This window comes from Dunckerocampus dactyliophorus, chromosome 13, assembly GCF_027744805.1.
Source record: "Dunckerocampus dactyliophorus isolate RoL2022-P2 chromosome 13, RoL_Ddac_1.1, whole genome shotgun sequence".
Taxonomy (NCBI): Eukaryota; Metazoa; Chordata; class Actinopteri; order Syngnathiformes; family Syngnathidae; genus Dunckerocampus; species Dunckerocampus dactyliophorus.
The window spans coordinates 22,929,718-22,950,239 of record NC_072831.1 but is presented as its reverse complement, the minus strand read 5'-3'; the positions used below and the strand labels follow the sequence as shown (position 1 = coordinate 22,950,239).

At 39.6% G+C, this 20,522-nt stretch overlaps 2 protein-coding genes across 6 annotated transcripts in view; one reads left to right on the top strand and one right to left on the bottom strand.

Moving 5' to 3' along the window:
• myo6b (myosin VIb) overlaps positions 1-7,655 on the bottom strand; it is a 59,077-nt gene extending 51,422 nt beyond the window's left edge. For all 5 annotated transcript variants that reach the window (XR_008573381.1, XM_054795960.1, XM_054795961.1 and 2 more), the window contains exons 1-2: positions 7,438-7,655; positions 2,779-2,925 (exon numbers count right to left, since the gene is read on the bottom strand). Coding sequence is in view for 4 of the 5 variants with exons in the window: in XM_054795960.1 (XP_054651935.1) it covers positions 2,779-2,895 (117 nt within the window). In the remaining variant the exon portion in view is untranslated. The remainder of the gene's footprint in view (positions 1-2,778; positions 2,926-7,437) is intronic.
• A 1,957-nt stretch (positions 7,656-9,612) lies between these two features.
• Positions 9,613-15,663, top strand: colec11 (collectin sub-family member 11). The gene is made up of 7 exons (XM_054796743.1): positions 9,613-9,721; positions 10,170-10,324; positions 10,410-10,481; positions 10,846-10,917; positions 14,222-14,275; positions 14,344-14,439; positions 14,575-15,663. The coding sequence occupies exons 2-7, from the start codon at positions 10,186-10,188 to the stop codon at positions 14,964-14,966; spliced, it is 825 nt and encodes a 274-aa protein (XP_054652718.1). The 5' UTR covers positions 9,613-9,721; positions 10,170-10,185; the 3' UTR covers positions 14,967-15,663.
• The last annotated feature ends 4,859 nt before the right edge of the window (positions 15,664-20,522 follow it).

The window sequence follows — 20,522 nt, the reverse complement described above, 5'->3', positions numbered from 1 at the left end:
ATACAAAAATTCTGCTCCCATGCAGGCCCAATGTTGCAATGCTGTGGAACCTGATGAGCATCCATTCCAGAAGGTCCAATACAAACCGAAATCAATTATTCCCAAAAGAAATAACGCAACACAATAATGTTAACACAATTTAAAATAGTTTTCCATGCAGAAAAGAGTTGGAAATGCATATAAAAGACAAATAAAAGGGACACATGAAGACTGGATTGGAGACTTGATTGTTAACAAAGATGGCTATGAGGCAGCGAGATACACACGGACACCACCTTTGCTATAAGTTATTTCTTGAGTTCAATAGTGTTTCTCAACTTCTTTTTTCAAGTTCTGGCACTTACAACTTTACTTGCACTTGGTTATTTTGCTGCCACGATCAATAAGAAAAGCAGAGACTTGTGTATAACTGTGTTAGTTAGCAAAGAACTACAATCGCAATGTCACCCACTGATACGACAATGACTGGTGGTCCGGGTTTCCATGTTAATACGCTACTAAAAGGGACGTTTTGTGATGAAAAAAATTTGTTACACCGTTGGACTCACACAGTGTATTAATAACACGACAAGACGCGCACCATATTGTATTGTATGTAAATACACGGAAACCGAGGTAAATTCTTGTGTCCATTTTTGACATAAACCGGACAATACGCTAACTGAGGTTACACTGCATTACAGTCATACTTCGTTTATCACAATTAAGTGGTTCAACACCCAACCGCGCTAAGTGAATTTCCGCAAAGTAGGATTCAATATTAATAAACAGAATATTTTAATAGTTAGAGCATGAAAACCGGTTCATGACTGTCTAAATACGGTTTTTACCCCTATTAGAGCCCTATAGACTTGAAATAAGACCCGTGTAGTCACCTTTACACTCCTATTATTCTTTGTTTACACCACATTGCACAATGTAATGCGCGGGCTACGGGATCACTGCAGGGACACAAGTGACAGCCATGGCTTTAACAATTAGCAAGCTAGCAAGTCAACTAGTTAACCTCCAATTTATTTACTGTATTCTAAAGTTAGGAAAGCGCTTAAAACGGAGTGGGGAAGAAGAAGAAAGAAGCTAAAAACTACTTTTCACTCTATCATGTCGGACATGCTATGGCTGACTCCATGCAGTGTGATGGTAATATAATGTCATGTCTCAATACTGTAATTGAATATTACTGGTGCCTAGTGACCAGAATACTACACATACAGTACCTTAGTCTTTCAATGCTTTTGACTAATAATACACCATAGTCAACCACAAAAGAGTGGTCATTAATTAATTAATTAATTAATTAATTAATTAATTTTTGCAAAGCCGCAACAGACCGAGGGAGCAATAATGAAAGAATAATAATTTCTGTAAAAACTTAAATATAAAATATGTCAAACCTCTTCATTATCTGCATCAGAGGCCTCCTCTAACAACATCTGAGAGGTAAATTTATTATTTTTTTTGTGCATTTTTTTTTCTATTTTCGGGTTTTACAGCTGCTCCATTAATTTGCCAGTTGGATCAGATTGATGTCAGATTGCTTTCTCATTTGGACCAGTTAACTTGCTTCACACCCAAATTCAAGTCACTCCTGACAGATCCCTGGATGCTGTAAGATTACAGCCGTGGAGATGGGAACACGTAAGGGGAATTATATTCCTGCACCATGTGACACTGGCTGCCTATGCCCTCTCCAAACCCTCCGGTGGAGCTTGACGTGAACCTTCTAACAAACTGGTCAGCTTTTGTTTGTACATCATTCCCGGTCTTCCAACTTGAGGAAGCGCCAAAAAGTCCAACATGACAAAAGAAACAAAAGAGCAAGTTGAGGAGCGTCTGAGAGAAAAAGTTTGCAAATATGAAAACCTATAAAATACTGTAGCATCCTGATCGAGTCACACAGTGTCTGACGCTCTTTTTAAGTTTAATTGTCCATCAACACCAACAGTAAAGCTTATCCACCACTAACATTCACAGCGAGGTGCGTTCGTGAACACCAACAGGTAGTTTTATGTGGATGTCACCAGTCGCCATTGTACTACACCGGAATCTAGCTAACCAAAGAGAAAAGAGAATTGCCGTTGCTCACTCTCAAAAGAACACTGCCCCTAGCGTTTTGGTAGGGAATTGCATATCAAGTACTCGCCCCCAGCTGAAGCGCTATAAATACATCAAGATGCCCTCAGAAGGGCCTTCGTAGTGACTTTGCTGTAGCATACTTCAGCTTTTAGAATAAAAAAAACAAATTCTGCTCCTGTATTTGTTCGCTGTAAACATCAGAGACACACCAAGGTGGAACAGGTGGCATTCATGTCCTAATGAGCAGCTCTGCTGTAGGCAACACTACCAGTGCGCCTGCTGCCTCTGCCTTTATTTATTCATGCCTCTGATCACGGCCTCTCTCGTGTTTCTGACATTACACACTGTTTTGTTGATGCCTTTCGCAGTGAGATAACAGAAACAATTAGCAGTTTATATACTCACAAAAAGTTAAGGATATGCACATTATGTGAAAGAACAGCAAGTTGTGTGTTAAGTGTGTTAAGTATTGAACATGTTGAGCATGTGCATTCAAAATTACCGCAGAAAAGCTCAAATTAAGTTCACCTGTTTGTACAGAAGTACATTTTAGGTTCATCCTGAAATGTATCGAAAATATCCCAAACTTCTTGTGTGTAGTAATTTCCGTCAGTGTTCGGTGTTCATTTTAATTATTAAACATTTGAATGCTGACATAGTGACTTCTGTAAACACATTACAGCTTTTTGTGCGATGACCCACCTTGCCCTTCTGGCTCAACGGTTCTATGGTGAGCGTGTCGGGCCCTATGTCAACGATGGTGCCCAACTGGAACCCGTCTGTGGGGTGGGGGGCCCACACTGGCTTCCCATCCTCCATGGCTTAGCTCCGGTCAGCACGGCCTTGCAACTGATCAGAAGGTGAGAAAGAATAACAAAATTACTTTGTTGTTTGGCAGCACCTGTTTATTTACATGTACAATATGAGCACAATTATTAAGCAAGTCGGTAATTTGACCATTCTCATTTTTATGCATATTTTCCAATCCCAAACTGAATAAACTTGAATGCCTATTGGATTTATTCCATTTATTTGGATTTATCACATGCCCGCCCTCCGTGCATTTCTTGCGTATGGAGACTGTACGTAGGAGCCCGTGTGACCGGTTGTGACCTAAGCTTTAGTAATTGTGAGATTACTTTCCACTGTAGGTTGATTTCAGTTGCATCTTCAGGGACTCCTGCAATCCCGAGAGACTAGAGAATATCAAGTGAGGAGGATCTTGGGTCTACCAACAAAATAAAGCGTCCAGACTGGTAGCGAAGTTCTTTTCTCTGTCTCAAGTAGTTAATTGTTTCATTACAGCTGTAGGTGACCCCAGCCACTCTTAGCTTGATGCATTGATGCATTCAATTCTGCAAAACAACAAACAGACACTATATGGACCCAGAATAGCACTAGAATAGAACAGATAGTCTAAATCAGGTGCTTACAAGTTTCACAGCACCATCAGAGTGAAAGCATTAGGCTACATCAATGTCATTAACAGCTCTCAGAAGTTAATCCCAAAACAGCCGCATCACTGGTAATAGCTGACGTGATGCTGGAGTATCCAATTAGGTTAGGGATTGTGGTCAAATGTCAGAGGCGATAGGAGCTGGAAAGTGCTGAAGCGTCCTTCAAACTGAAGTTCATTGGGTTAACTGACTCAGCAGGTTCAATCGACCAAGTAATAGGGAGTGTAAAGATAGTAACATGCAGTCTATATACCTCCATTTGTTTTGTCTTTTCTTTAGAACAAACCCTGAATTATCGTTGCTCGGTACCTGGAGTCTGCTCTAGTAAAACAATAAATCATTTCTTGTGGGGTAAATTAGTACTATTGATCAGTCCTTATTATGATTGCTAAAAAAACAGCATTTCCTCACTAAATCAGTATGGAATTAAAGTGTTTTTTTACAATAAGGGATGACAAAATAATTGATTCATTGTTTCATGTTTAAGAATTTATTTGACTGTGTGGAATTGATCGTTAATTTCTCATGTCTTAAAGCAATTGAGGCAAAATGGACTACACTACAGTAAGCCATAGTCTATCGCAGTTAATTGGATAAGAGATAAGAGTGATAAGAGAATTTCCCCGAAGTAGGATTCCTTCTTTACATATGGAACATTTCCACAATTACAGCATAGAAAAGACCTCCTAAATAACGTTTTTTTTTTTAGCATTATTAGAGCCCTCTAGACACCCATGCAGTTACTTTTACACTCGTATGATCCAGTTTAGTAGACAAAATAAGAGAAAATAAGACATTTTAGACATAAATAAGACAAAACATAGACTCACATGTTAGCACTGACAGCGTACTTCCTGCAGTGGATACTGTCTCATCAATGTAAAGTTACTGACACCTAGTGACCAATCACGCTAGTCACTCGCACACTCCACACTGCCCTGCCCTGCACTGTCACAGAGAGTCTTTTATAACTTTATAACTTTATTCTGACCTGAACAAATCAACAGCAGGGCAATTCCAACACTACATATATATATATATATATATACACTGTATATACATACAGATTTTCACTATTAACCCTGACAAGGCACACCTGTGAAGTGACTACTACTATTTATTCATTATAAGACATTTTTGTTTATTATTTACAGTTACAGTATTTCACACAAAATCAATTAAAACAGTGACTACTTTCACTATCTCGCCCACCTCCACAATACTTATTTAAAAAGTAGAAAGAAGCTGCGTGTTAAGAACAAAACTGTGGTGGAGGTCAGTGTCTCCAAACAAACTCAGAAATTAGACGTATGACCTTTCTATTATGAGAATGTTAATATCAGAATGAAAACAGTGGGGATGTTAATACACACCACAGTCGTGCAAGGGTGCAAAAGATAAGATTACCTTATTATATTTAACCTCCCATTAGATCAAGAGTGAGGTCTTTTTTTAGACGCGTTTCCCTACTTGAGTCAAGGTTTTAGTACTGTTCATCAAGACAAAAAAATGCTCAAATCTACATGACCCTAACTAGGAAAAAACACACTCTGTTAATCAAATTAATCACAGTTTTCAAATTAATTAATCACGATTAATCACCATTTGCAATTATGTGTGAAATATGAACTGAAAGATAAATTACAGGACAGGAATAATATATATTAGTATGTATTAACAGCGGCAAATGAACAGAAAATTTAAATCAAGCTAAAAGACACCACACGTCTGTAAATGTATTTGTGTAGCACTCGTCTCATTAATAGTAGCAGAACATCTGAATCACACTTTAAACAAGCGTACTTAAATGCAGCAAACTGTACTTTCGCAGTATGAGTTACCTTAGGGGGTGATAAGAATATCCGCTTACTGCTTTTTTCATCTTTCTTTTTATTTAGAGCACACATCGTACACACATAATAAAGACATTGTTGTGATGTTCGGAATGTCCGTGGATGCCCCTCGTTCGTTTTACTTCGTTACACTTTAAATGTATGTAATTTTCGTAAACTTTGAGTATCCTTTGAGTACAGTGTTCCCTCGCTACATCGTGGTTCACCTTTCACGGATTTGCTGTTCCAAAGATTTTTTTAAGTGCAATTTTGTATTTTTTCTTTAACAGCGTATGAATGCACATTGTGTTCTGCGTCTTTGTGGTGTATTAGAGTGATCTATCGGTGCTCTGTTGTATGTGTCTGTTATCGTATTTACGACTGCTACCAGTAGAGTGTGTTGTATACTCATGTGAGAGTTGAAGACAGTGCATCTCCACCTCGTCTCAGTATGCGTTTACGTGCCTGTACGAGCATATTAGGAACCCACAGTAGACGAAGCCGGCTAAATATAGAGCCACAACAGTTCTTATTGGCTAAGGGAGAACCTGCCCATTGTGTTCTGCATCCTGACTGGCTGTAGACCATTGCCAATCAATCTCCTTTGTGCCGTTTCCTGTTGTGATCAATAGTCGCTAGCAAACTAACTGTGTGAGTTGCTTGCTAACTGCCAATGTATAATACAAGGAGAAGAAGAAGCTAACCAGCTAAATGAATCTTTGGTTCAAGAAGTAGGATGAGGACGAGGACGACAGCTGGAGCAACATGTTTTAACAAGGATACAAAAACGCTACAGCCGAACGGCGCCAGTACGAGGCACGGTCAGAGGAGTGAATACGCGTGAGTCACTTAATAGGCATGACAGACAATAATTGAGAAGCACTGCAGTACAGTAATCCCTCATTTATTACGGTTCATTGGTTCCAGATCTGACCGTGATAAGTGGATTTCTTATTTATAATTGTTATTTATACAAACTATTTTCAGCATTAGAGCATGAAAACCTGTTTATGACCTTCTAAATACAACCCCTCTAGACATCAACTAACAACCCATAGCAACTTTTACACTCCTTTACACACTATGAATTAATATATTTTTGAAAAACCGTGATATAGCGAAGATGTGAAATTTTAACTGTGGCAAGGTGGCAAGGGACGACTGTCTATTCTAGAATTCAAGGTACATGATTGCTCCTGCTTCAAAGCACTGATAGCAGCCATGCTTTTCGTATTTACAAAAATAGTTAAAGGAAACCACCAAACAATGTGAGCTACAGCTTAAGGAGGTGCCTCATCCTAAATGTGGCAGCTTGTGGCATCAAGTGCGTCAGTGTTCTCCACAAAACTGTGGCCAATCCTCATGAGTAATGTTGATTCTGGAGTCTAAATCCTATTAGAATCTGACCCTAATCCAGACAATGGAGGCGAGAGCCTTTGCGGGGGAAGTCTAAATCTGACAAATTTAAAAAGAAGACAGTGATTATTTGAGGAAACGCAAATCAGTGGGACATCACCGGCCAGAGTGGGAACATAAGAATGGACACAAGAACAGTGCAACACACTCTCATGTTTCCTGCCTCTTGTTTCCTGTTCCCTGCCAGGCAAAACCGCATGGAAAACACATCTGATTGAGGAGAGAGGTGCACACGGGTTCAGAGGTGCATCCTTAAAATGTCAGGCAAGATGGTACTTTGTAGCCATAATGTATGATGGTGATACAAAAGTGATGAAGGGAATGTAAAAAGGCACATTATCAAGTTCCTGCACCTCTGACTGTCCGATAGCCCACCCGGGGGTCCTCTAAAGCTTTATGGGCACCCCGTCTTGACATCTGCCCTCAAAATCTGTAGCTGCACCCCTGCCTCGTTGTGACGTCATCCTGGTTTAGAACTACTTCAAACTACTACTTCTTGGCAACTTGGTAGATAACACAGCGTATCCCAGACTTGTAAGTAATTAAACTCCCTTAATAAAATGGGCTGCTAATTCGAGGAGCTAGGTATACACAATCACGGAACAAACAAAATTAAGATAATACGTCTATTACTTAAAGATGAAAGTGTAGCCTACCTGTTGCTATTGCTATCTGCCAAATGGTAAAGAAGTTCGTTCAGGATACTTTCAACGCTTGTCCTTTAAAGAATAGAATTAAAGTTGTACTTTTTCAGTTCCCTCATTCGCATGTGGGACAGCCGCAAACAGTTCCGTTGTTTCTGTCCGAGTCCACCAGGACTGATCTGACAGCTCAATGGATGTCAGGACAGACGATGAGATCGTCTCGCCCCAGTGAGCGCTGGTGACGTCACACAAAGGCTGATGGGGCGCTGAAGATGCATTTAGGTGCAGCTCGGAATTTCTTCCTCCGGGAAGATTTGTTTACACCAGCAAAATATCCTCCAGAGACAAAGGAAAATATTTTTTTTTGCATTAAATAATTATGGTGGGTGAAAATATATGCCACAATTTTAATGGAATGTCATTTGAAGTGGACGACGTTATCTAGTGGGAACTAAATAATTCTTTCTTGCATCATATTTTCTATTGTTTTGATTTGAGAATATTTTTTAAATAAAACAAATTGAACGTTTTACAATTTATATCAGTTTTTACAGTCGCTCTGAAATAATCTCCACTCAAAACCATTACTTAAACTTTTTTTGGTTTTGGCATTTTGCAAGTGTCATGTCACACATTTCAGTCATACATTGAATGATACTGCAAGAAGTATTTTTTCGTCTTGGTTACACGCATGCATTTCTGAGCATCTTCATCATTTTATATTAAAAAGTAGCGGTAGTACTATGTCCTCATGTCCTCTACAATGAAAATATGTTACCAAATACACCTCAAACTATTTATTAAACATAAAAAACACTCAATTTCTACCTGTGTTTAAAACACAGTAACTGAATACATACTGTAGCCCCTAAAACAAAAAACTCATAAAACACGCTGTTCGGTATGTTAGCCATTTTGGGAGTATAGAGCTTCTATTTCATTGGACAAATGTCCCACAGGATGTCCTCTCCATAACACAACAGGTTTTATTCTTGTAGGGTTTTTTGGCTGAAACACTTGTCCCTTACACAGGCCAAAAATGCATTAAATGACCACATTAAAATCTTAGGACACATTTAAACACAACTGCAATGAAAAGACTGCAAAAGCTGCCCTGAGAGTCATGAATATTTTATCGGCAGGTAATGTAAAACTTTTTAGGAGGATTTTTTTGAAGGAGACACCCAATCCACCTTTGAAAGCCACTGCTAGGTTTGTGGATCAAATTTGGATATGTGATACTCTTGTTTTAGACCATATCTCATTACTGCCACTGGGACAACAACATGTTAGCATCAGCTTGACATTTTTGTTTTCATTTTGTTTTAGAGTCAAGAAAATATAATTGCAAGAGAATTAGTGTAACAATATTTTGTGTTACAATTTCATGCAAATTGAAATAGCATATTGATTATCATATTGACATAAACATAATATATGTTATCATTACAATCAAAGATTATTTGAATGACTGATATGTAGCATTTATAATCATATGATTCAAGGTCTTTCAGGAGGTTTTGGTTTATTTCTGACTTGACCCATTAGCTTTACTTGGACAATACCTCCATCAAGTGGACAAACTCAGTGAGGGAGAACCACAGTCTGTCCAAATAAGTGCAAGCGGCTATTAAAATAAGCATTAATTTTAATGGATTTTGTCAAAGTGAGAACATTAATCGAGGAATATGTTTGAAGTAGCAGTAGGTACCAATAGAGATGGGTCCTTCAGAAATCTTCCCCAAATTTCTATCAATCAAGCTGTCTTACTATTACTATATACTACCTGTACATATAGAATGCTAATATATAATGTCTTCAGCTGCTGTTTTGGGTAACAAATCCTGAAACAATGTGCAATAGAGCTATCGAGATACCTTTTAAATCTGCATGCAGTGTAAAAATGGGACTATTCCTATCTAACATGTAACATCTTCAGCTGCTGTTTTGGGTAACAAATCTATACTTACCATATATTTTTAAGTACGGCACATCTCAGTGTTACTTTTTTAAAAAGACTTTCTGGAAAATGTGCATTTCAGTCCAACAAAATTTGTGTTTCTACTTGTGTATCTATCAGTTCCCCCCACCCACCCGACTCTTTTTCTTCTTGTCAATCACTCAGCAACTTTCCCAGCCAATTATCTTCAAGGCCCCCACGCTATCTGTGTTTATGGATGTCCAAGCCCCAGCATTCTTTGGTGCTTGTGAAGGAAGGCGAGCGTCAGAAACTCCATTTCATTTCAAGTCGACCACTTTCTGCCAAGCTGCTTGTACCTTTTACTTCGAAATCCAGGTGAGCTGTGCAGGATTAAAAATTCTCCATACCTGATGCTAGCCGATAAGCATTTTTAACAATGAGGATAAGTCATTTTATTTGTAGATATTTTATTGAGTCATGATATTTGTTAAGGAATGCCAGCTAGTGTGTATTTGAGTATTTAGAGCACTATTATTATTATTATTCATTTTTGTTTTGTATATACAGTAGTTTGATTTAATATAACAACTTTTTGAAAGACTTTTATATCACTATTATTTGAATTAAGTAAATATACATTATACAATATAATATATATTTATTAATATGAATATTATTGTTTTTGCAAATACAAATTCTCAGTTCTTGCATCAGATTTTATTGACTGTATAGATTTACTAATATAACCATGAGTGTTTTAGCCCTAGGATTTCATATTTTCTGAATTCTTGAATAATATACACAACTCCTTTCATCTGTACAGCAACAGTGCCTGTAGAATGGTGAAAGGACAGATGCACAGCATGCAATCCATCCTCCTCATGTGTGTGCTGACTTTATTGACATTGCATACATCAGATGGACAGCACTTGACAGATGAAACCTGTACTGTCCAGATTCTTGTCCCAGGACTGAAAGGTAAGATTTCAACAAAGACACACAAAGTATATACATATATGTACATAGATGTATATAGATGTATGTATATAATTTTTTTTTTTAGGAGAACCAGGGGAGAAAGGACCAAAGGGAGCCCCGGGGAGACCGGGTAGAGTCGGCCCTCCAGGCAAAACTGGTATAATTCTACGTTTCTTAAAAATATACTGTGTATATTTAGTTGTAGAATGTATTGTGTGGCTACACAAAAATAACTAGGGTAAAGATCACATTTCTTGGGCTGATAATGTGTCGTCACTTCTGAGCTAATCAGCGCTGGCCTAGTGTTTATACTAGCCTGAGAGGTTGGATGAGAAATGACTTGCAGCATCCAAAGCAGTAGACATGTGTTTACTGAAGGCCTTAATGAGAACTGGAGAGTGTGCAAACTCTTTTCACACATTGATTGTGTGCTAGGTATGCGTTTTCTAAGACGATCTGTTGAAGTTGCTAAATGGGCTTTATATTGTGTCATAAATACTCCTGTCACGCACACTTTTCAGGTCAACCTGGGCTTCAAGGACAGAAAGGCATTATGGGACGTTATGGAAAGGTGGGCCCAAGTGGAATGAAAGGTAAGTGGCTTGTGATATAAACAGACAGTTTTTCTGCAAACACAAACCATTCGATCCATTTGTTTATATTTCCAGCTATTAAATGCTCCTGCAATGTTTTAAGCAACATTTTAACTGTCTTAGCTGTCACGTAGGTGCCAAAAGAAGTTAACCTCTGTGTCATAACACGATGTCAAGCGAAAATAAGGTAATGTTTACGATGTAGGAAGTGGAAAGGGAGACTCGCTGAAGGCATCAGGCTTTTTAACAAAAATAACTGTCAAACGAGTGTAAAAATAAGCTACCCGCTTTACAGTAAAAGTCCAAAACAACAAATGATGTGCTTTACGTGACTCTGATGACACGTAAAGAAGGAGGGCGCCATGACAAACATGCAGAATGAAGGTTAATGTGTGAGCCCGGGGGCTGAGTCTCTTCATATTAAGACCAAACACAGCTTCTTGTTTCATTCAGATTCACAGCTGATTTATTGTATTATTGTACTGAACAACCTGGGCATCCGACGCCATATTTGATACAATGCCACTACTACGTTACAATCTACTTTCCCTTTCTGATGCTATAGTTATCATCACAGTTCCCCTCTTTGCCATCACCAGTACTCTTCTTTAGTGGTGTAACGGATGCCAGCTAGTGCAGCTGTGCGAAAGGAAGTTGATAAACCTCACTCCCTGATGCCTTAAGAGTCACGCCGGGCATCAAGTTGACAGCTCGGGATTTTAACTTGATGACTAGCGGTACCGACTCTCATTCGGTGGGCGCAATGGCGGAACAGACAGATTAAGTAGCGTCACAAAAAAGCCAAAGAAAACGAAAATGATGTACTTTTCGAGCAAGGCTGTTTTAAAAGGTACAAAACGTACTAAAATACGTCAAGAATTGACTGAAACTGCACTTAAAGTGATGCAAAAGAACACAGCAGACGTGCATGTTTTGCCTCACTAGGGTCACAGGTATGCTGGGGCCTATCCCAGCTGTCTTTGGCAAAGAGGCGGGGTACACCCTGGACTGGTGGCCAGCCATTCGGAGGGCACACATACTGTAGACACAGAACTGCTTGATAATCAATATATCACAAATAGCTGACAGCATTTTACAATTTACAAAATGACCCACGACTCATTCAAGCTCACAACTTATGTTTACGGAAGCCTTGCACGACGTCCTGCATGATATTGGTTCTTAAGGCAGTAGCTCTCAATTATTAACATTCATTAATTTTGTACAAACCACAGAATGAGTTGCTGGCACCTCCCTTCTGCATATAAACACCTGATCAGTATAGATAAAGAAAATGAACTGATATAACATCTGCAAACAATAAATTAAGTTTACTCACGCCCGACCTGACCACCCCCCAATATTTGAGAAGCACTGCCTGAAAGGAAAACGGCGCTTTTTAAAAAATGTGGCGCATCATCCACAATCCTTATGTGAAACATGAACACACATTTTTTCCCTTCTCTGTGCGTTTTAAGGAGAGAAAACAAATTAGCATGAGGGCGCTAACAATGGACGTCATGGGAACCATCTAGTTCGACAATAAATCCCTCTAAAAACCCTAAAAAAATGCCAACAATGTTCCATTTACATAACTGAGCTGTATATTAACCAAGCTACAGTTATATTGTTATTGTAGCAGCTAACACGAATAACTCTATTTAACACAACGCCTAGCTAGGATCAGCGTCACTCACAAAGCCTCAAGCCACTGCCGAGCAGTATACAACCTAAGCGGCTGTGCTGTTTGTGTGTTTGGATGACCCGACGACATCGCTACGGACAAGGGCATAACTTACACTTCTCTCCCCTTCTCTGTCACCGTCACCCGCCGCGTGCTCCCCAGCCGCCCTGCAGCAGCAGGAGTCGGGACTGGTACGTAATGTCACTTGAAGGAGCGTCTGCCATCACCATGGTTACCGCTCCGACCGCAGCAGAAACTCTGCTGCATTTAAAATTTGGAAAGGCCTGGTTAAATGTAGCTTCTGCGTAGGCTACCGCGTTATTTGTTCAAGACTGACAAGATACTTGATGTGGAAAACAGCGACGTTACGATCACTCAACCGAGAAATGTAGTTAAACTAGTCACGCCGCTACCCAACACTGTGCAGTGGAGCAAAGTCAGCAAAACTGACGTTGGTCCTTCACAGAACATCCCTGACACCCTCTGGCTTCACCCCCCAGGACGCTGGCAATCGAACAACTAGCTTGCCAACTCCAGTCACAAATCATCACCTAACTTAACAATACGGGTATTTACCTCTTTTTGATCAGGATTTTTTCTTTTTTTATTAGGTGTAAGTGTCGAGCAGTCTGTCCACCTTTTAGTGCTCTTTTCATTTTTCTGCAGTTCTGCTGTCTACCTCCATCCATGCCAAACACAGCAAATAGCGAACATTAGGGAGACTGACTAAATGATGACTAAACATGTTACTTTTTTGCTGGCAAATGATATAAATAAAGAAACTCAACGTATATTTTTATTAAATCGGAATGATGTGGTTATATTCGGGGGGTTATATTGGCTGGATCGGATTTTTGCGAGGGTCATGACCCCCGTACTCCCCGTGAAAATTATGCACTTGGCTAGGAAGACTCAACAAGATGGTTGTTTGCCGTTAGCATGTTTTACCTGAGGGCTATGCTAGATGTACCATCTCAACGGGGCACACAAGTCCCATCAGTCGGCATCCCAGTGAGAGAGGACATTGTAATGACGGTTGTCATTCTACTGTTATCATTGAGACATGTAGCACTAGCGGTAAGGGGGTAAGGGGGCGTCTTCTTACCTGATAACACGTAGCTCATTCTCCACATATTCAGGCTGAAAAGATAAGGTTCTGGTTCCTCATCTGTCCAAAAGTAGTCGTTGGTGGCGGCGGCTCTCACAAAGTCTGGTATGATTAGTAATAGCACAAACACACTGTTTCTATGCTGCTGTTGTTGACGGCTATGTGAAATCAGTGCGCCTAGGAAAGAAGCTGTTTAAAACGATCAAAATAAGGCAAAATACTCTTAAGTATTACATGCTGTTATGGATGTACCCGTTAATGCATGTTCACAGCATGTATATAAAACGCTAAAACATTGTTTGAGCTATTTTTAAAGGGCTTTATTGTCGAACTAGATGGGTCCCATGACGTCCATTGTTAGCGCCCTCATGCTAACTCCTTTTTTCTCTTTAGAACGCACAGAAAAGGGAAAGAAATATGTGTTCATGTTTCACATAAGTGCAGTTCTCCTTTGAGGCGTTACAATTTGGGAGTTCCAGTCAACAAGGAATAACAATTACATTTTTTCCCAGGCGTAAAGGGAGACATGGGTGATCCCGGACCAAGAGGCCCAGATGGAGAGCCAGGTGACATATCTTACTATCTTATTAAGCTTATAAAACATAACTTTAGTGATGATTACCGGCCTCGGTAGGCGTCCCGTGTGAGTGCTCGTCTATAAGAAAGATGATTGGGGAAATGGACAACATTGTGGCCCAGCTATCCTCTGAACTGAAGTTCATCAAAAATGGTAAGTTTTTTTTCTTCTTATGTGTGGGTGTCCTAAAAGTTTCCGTTCATGCTTCACTTGTCACCCTCAAAGACCTGGAATGGGAATTTCATCGAAATCCAAGTGCTCATTTTCCTGTATCGCCCTCCCCTGCAGCTGTCGCTGGCATAAAAGAGACAGACAGTAAGGTCTATCTGTTGGTGAAGGAGGAGAAACCATACACCGATGCCGAGCTCTACTGCCAGGCGAGGGGAGGGCACCTGGCCATGCCCAAGGATGAAGGAGCCAACTCGGCCCTCGTGGGGTACATTACAGAGACGGGTCTGGGTAGAGTCTACATTGGCATTCACGACCAGGACGTGGAAGGGATTTTCATTTACGTGGACCGCTCTCCCATGTCCATTTTCAGCAAATGGGGAAAAGGGGAGCCCACTAATGCTTACGATGGTGAGGACTGCGTTGAGATGGTGGCCTCGGGCGAGTGGGCCGATGTAGCGTGCAACCTGACAATGTATTTCGTGTGTGAATTTGACAAGGACACTGTCTGAGTTCAGGTGATATTGGCTAAGATGGACGAGACCAGTTCTTCTCTTCTCCATTGTTGTGCCGCAAAAGAATCCACAAAAAAAGCCAAGCCAAAGAAAAAGCAAAACGCATGCACATAATGAAGCCTTTGTTGTTCACTGAACTTAGCTCGTGGGACGCAAGCTGCGGTTTGATGTGACGCCATGTGTTAAACCGGTTCCTCTTTAGAAAAAAACGTATCAAATAAAAATGCAAAAAAGGCAAAGAAAAAGCGAAACATGGCCTTCATTGGGTCCTTTGGCGCTCGCTGAACTGAGGCCATGCATGACTGAGCAATTGGATATGTTGAATATTGGTTATTGTTATGTGTTTATGAAGGATTTACAAAACATTCATGATAGCGTGATTGGTTTGTTTACAATAATGAACAATTTCTTTATGTACTGTAAATATATTATCATTTAATGGTACCCTAATTGAAAAGTGGTACCACATTTTCTATACAATCCATTCCCTTTTTTAAACTACAAAGTATTTATGTCTATCCTTGTCTTTCTATTGTTTATGCAAACTTATATACGGGCACACATAATCATGTGACCCAGACTGTCCAATCAGCAGTCAGGCTATGAAAATTAGAGCATATAGTGTGTAGAAAATACTTCAAATAATCACTTATTTGAAAACTTTCCAGAAAATCAATTGAAAATGTCCTTGTAAAGCCTTGTATATTTTTAAATAAATAATCACTTTAAAAAAAAATCTGGATTACTGACTTTTTAAAACTATGCACAAGAGACTTAATAATAATCATTTCAATACTAATTATACACATTTTTTTGACTGAATCCGAATGATTGCAGATTGACAAAAACAAAGCATGTCGGATTAGTGTTCTGCCTCACAAGCTGTTATTGGCTTAGTTGTGTGATTAACAGTAATTAAACGTAACAAGTCGTCTATGCAAATCTGGCCGCTGCTGCTGTTTTTCTTTATATTTTAGGGTGGCTAGATAGTGTATCCTACTGACCCCGCTAAGAAAAATGCATTTGAATATGCATGATGCAGTCTTAATAAAGCACAGCAGCAGTCCCTTAAGAAATGAATAATTAATGCTGAAGATGAATTATGCATTTAATTGACCAAGAACTGCCTGATACAAACTAATTAGGGGCCATTGTTTGTGCAATCTCCTGTTACCTTTACCTCGGAAACTCTATGCGCGTCCCTGTGACACAAATGGCTTGCAAAAAGCAGATTAGCACATACGGCGGTTAACTTCTTTTAGCACAACAGTCAAAAATGTTAAAAAGTGTGATGCGTGACGTTGGCTCTTCAGCAATCTTCCCGCTGCTGTTCCCTTTTACGCGAGCATCCGTCACCTGTCATCCAAGTTAAGGTGAGCACAATATTGATTGTTTTTAACTTTTATTAAGACAACAACAGCATACAGTATAGTTCTTTATTATTACTGAATCCAGTGTTTGTTCCAATAGTTGTGAATTCTATAACATGTTTGTGTTAAATGTACAATTATCCCTCGTTTATCGCAGTTCATTTTTCCAGACCTTTGTGAAAAGTGAATTTCCGCAAAATAGGATTCTTTTTCTATACATATAATATAAATAAATAAGTAAAATATGATATTTTCGTAGTTAGAGCATAGAAAACCTGTTTATGACCTTCTAAATATGTTTTTTTAACCTTATTAGAGCCCTCTAGACATGAAATGGGGTGCGAAGGGAGGTGATGTCTGGGGTTCAGAGTTGAGTTTTAGCTTGCCGTGGGTTATGGCCGCAATGTAGCTTGTGTTAGGGATTGTGTTGTGAGATAATACAAACCTGCATGAAAGCATGATATTCAATTCTGGTGCTTTTGTGTCTCACCAAACATTGCAGTAATGTAACTTAAACCTGGTGATCAGTTTCCAACATTACATATCATCACAACATCTTTGAATGTGTCGTCTGAATGCCTTATATCTTTATTTGACTTCATGTAGAAATTTTTATGCTTTCAAATACTTAATTTAGGCAAAAATATGTCAAATCCCTTCAATACGCATGTTTTTGACTAAAGATAAGCCATATTCAATCGTCAATGATCGTCAAAGTCAATGATTTATTAATTAATATATTTTACAAAAACTGTGATAGAGCGAAGCCATGAAATTTGAAGCACAAAGCAGAGAGGGATTACTGTGCTTTCATTATGCAGTCGTCCCTTGCTACATCGCTGTTCGAACATCACTCCCTCACTCTATTGCGTTTTTTCAAAAATGAATTAATTGATCATTGATTGCAGTTTCGGCATTGAATACAGTTGAGTATTAGTTAAAACATATTGAAAGACAAGTAATATTCTGGTCAGTAGGCATCGGTCATTTTACACTGATGAGACGTGACAGTATATTACATCACCTTCACACGAGTCAGCATGATATAGTGAAAAAAAATTCTCCTCCCATTCCGTGTGGATGTGGTAAGTTTTTGGCGCCTTACTTTGAAACACTTGTTTAAGTTTAGAATAAGTAAATTGGAGAGAGTAACTAATTAGCTCGGTAGCTTACTATGCTAGCGGCAGCCGTCCCATAAGTCCCTGCAGTGATCCCATAGCCTGGCAATGTGGTGTAAACAAAGAATAAGGAGTCTAAAGGTGACTATAGGTGTGTTATTTAATGTCTATTTATAAAGTCATGAACTGGTTTTCTCTCCTTTAACTAAAGTAAATATTCAGTTTATTCATATTGAATCTTACTTTGTGGAAATTCACTTTTCGCAGTCAAGTCTGGAACCAATTAACTGCGATTAATGAGGGATGACTGTGTCTCTTTTCGACTCTCGATGCATTACACATTAAAAATCAGCGTTGTTTTGTGTAGTGTTGCGAAACGGGTCACCAAATGTGCACATCACATCTGTTGGAGATGATTTAATTTCTTTTCTTTTAAGTAAATCAAGACTTTTTGAATTATTTTTTCCACAATATCTGACGATCCAGCTACTACAACTCTCTCAACATGCCCGAAGGAATAATCCAAAGCCTCCTTGTGGAAGCTGTCGGATATATCAGCAAGAAATATGTGCACTACAAGCAAGGATTTTTGCCTTAGAAACCAAAAAAGGACTTCATGAAACACTCCCAGTGGAATCCTGTGGTAAGATGTCCAGAATTACCGCCAAAGGTAAGGGTGATAAAACGGTTACGTACAACCTAAACGATACTGTATCTTTTCCAAGACTCTTAGCTTATAATAGACTTGGTGCTCAGCCGAAGCCAAGTCGAAATGTTGGTATCTACGGAGATTTATCATCACCCGAAATAAAGCTAACAAAGACTAGACTTTGGCTGTCCAAAGTCTGTGAGTGCAGAGGACTGCACTTCATTGACAATTTCAACTTCTTCTGGCAAAGAGAGGATCTGTTTAAAGGAAAAGGCCCGCACCTGAGCACAGGTGGAGTGAGACGACTGACGGATGACCTCCTCCATGCTTTGAGGCATTACAATGAACCTGGACCAGATTCTGTGCTGTCACTGAGATGAGAAGAAGAGCAAGAGAAGAAGTCCTGCCTCGCCACCCAACGACCCAGCAAAGGATTCAGACACGGCAACCACAGCCGCTCCTCCAGAATCCCGACCTCCGGTTTCAGATGCAGCAGCTCCTCCTTCACTTTCCCTGCTGGCCTGGGACCTGTGACCTTAAACATGCTGTACTCAATGTCAGAGCTTTAAGTCATAAATACATTTGAATCATTTTATTTCCTTTTATATGTTTTTAACTGAGGCATGGCTCGACGAAAACACAGCTAATGCTGTCCTGACTGAGTCTAGTCATCCTCATTTCAACTTTGAATCTGAAACACGACAAAACCAGAAGGGTAGGGTGTTTTTGCCATATGCAGGGATAATATACTGACCCAAAAATTGTCATTTGGGCTTTTTTCTTCTTTTGAGTATGTGTAATTCCAAATGGTGTTAAAACAGACTTCTATACTTTATATTACCATTTACAAACCACCACAGATTTGTTTTATTGACAATTTTACTGAATTACTTTCAGTTGTGTGCACAGATTTTGCCTGTTTGGTCATTATAGGGGACTTGAATGTGCATGTGGATGTACTGTAGCTAATGGATGTAGCTAATGACAGGCGAAAGAACACACGGCTGTCCTTGAAATGTTTGGTCTCAGCATGTGACTGAACTTACCCACAGCAGAGGGCTCACTCTTGAATTAGCTCATTACTAATGGTGTTGCTATTTCAAATGTGAATGTTGTGGATGTTGCTTTGTGTGATCACTTTTGTGTTTTCTTTGTTACACCCAAACCAGCAGTTGGGTATGCAGTTATTCAGGGAAGACTCATTAATGACAGTAGAGGGACATATTTGTACTTTATGGCAAGGATTAGGTTTGAAAACACCCTGTGTTCGAACGTTGACGATGTGCTGAGCTCTTATACATCAAGTGTTGTCAATGTTTTGGATACCATTGCTCCTGTCAAGGTTCGAATGGTTAAAAGTAAGCAAAAGGCACCATGGAAAAAAGAAGAGTCTGTCACGGCACAGAAATGGGAGTGCTGGAGAGCCGAACGGAAATGGCGCAAGTCAAAGCTCCAGGTTCATGATGAGGTTTACAAAGAAAAGCTTTCAACCAAACCTTGCGTAGAACAAGGGAGAGTTATTTTTCTGAAATCATCATCAACTGTAGTAACAACTCTCTTGTTGCAGTTAACATCTTCACAAACCCTCCAGTTTCACTTGCAACTAATTGCAACTTCTAAGTGCAATGAGTTTGCAACAGTCTTTCATGACAAAGTTCACGGTATAAAAATTGCAATCATTTCCAGAACACAAATAACTATTCTGCCGCCAGCTAGACACCTGAGCTGACACATTTCACACCTGTGATTGACAAACTAGTCAAACAGATCAGTCTATCAGCGTGCTGCCTTGATGAGTTACCCACTAGGTTTCTAAAGTCTGTGCTGAGCATTTTCCTACCACAAGTCACTCATCTAGTTAACATCTCACTTCAGACTGGAACATTTCCAAAGGCCCTTAAAACTGCTGTCATTAAGCCTCTACTGAAGAAGAGCAGTCTTGATACCACAGTACTGAACAACTATCGGCCCAAATAGAACCTGCTATTCTTGGGAAAAGTCTTAGAAAAATTTGGATACCAACAGCTTACTGACTTTCTCATCTCTAGGAATGTGTTTGATACTTTCCAATCAAGCTTTAGGCCCCACCACAGCACCGAGACAGCTCTGATCAAGGTGACAAATTATATCCGTCTGGACACAGATGCAGGCAAAGTTTCACTTTTAGTTCTGCTAGACCTGAGCGCTGCATGGACACAGTTGACCATGTTAGTCTCTGGTACTGCTGTAAACTGGTTCAAGTCCTATCTGGAGGAGAGTAAATACTTGGTTGGAATTGGTAACTGTGCCTCAGACCAAATGGCTATGACCTGTGAGGTACCCAGGGGTCAATCCTGGGACCCCTATTGTTCAATGTACATACTTCCTTTAGGCGAGCTAATACATAGCTGCAATGTGTCCTACCACAACTATGCAG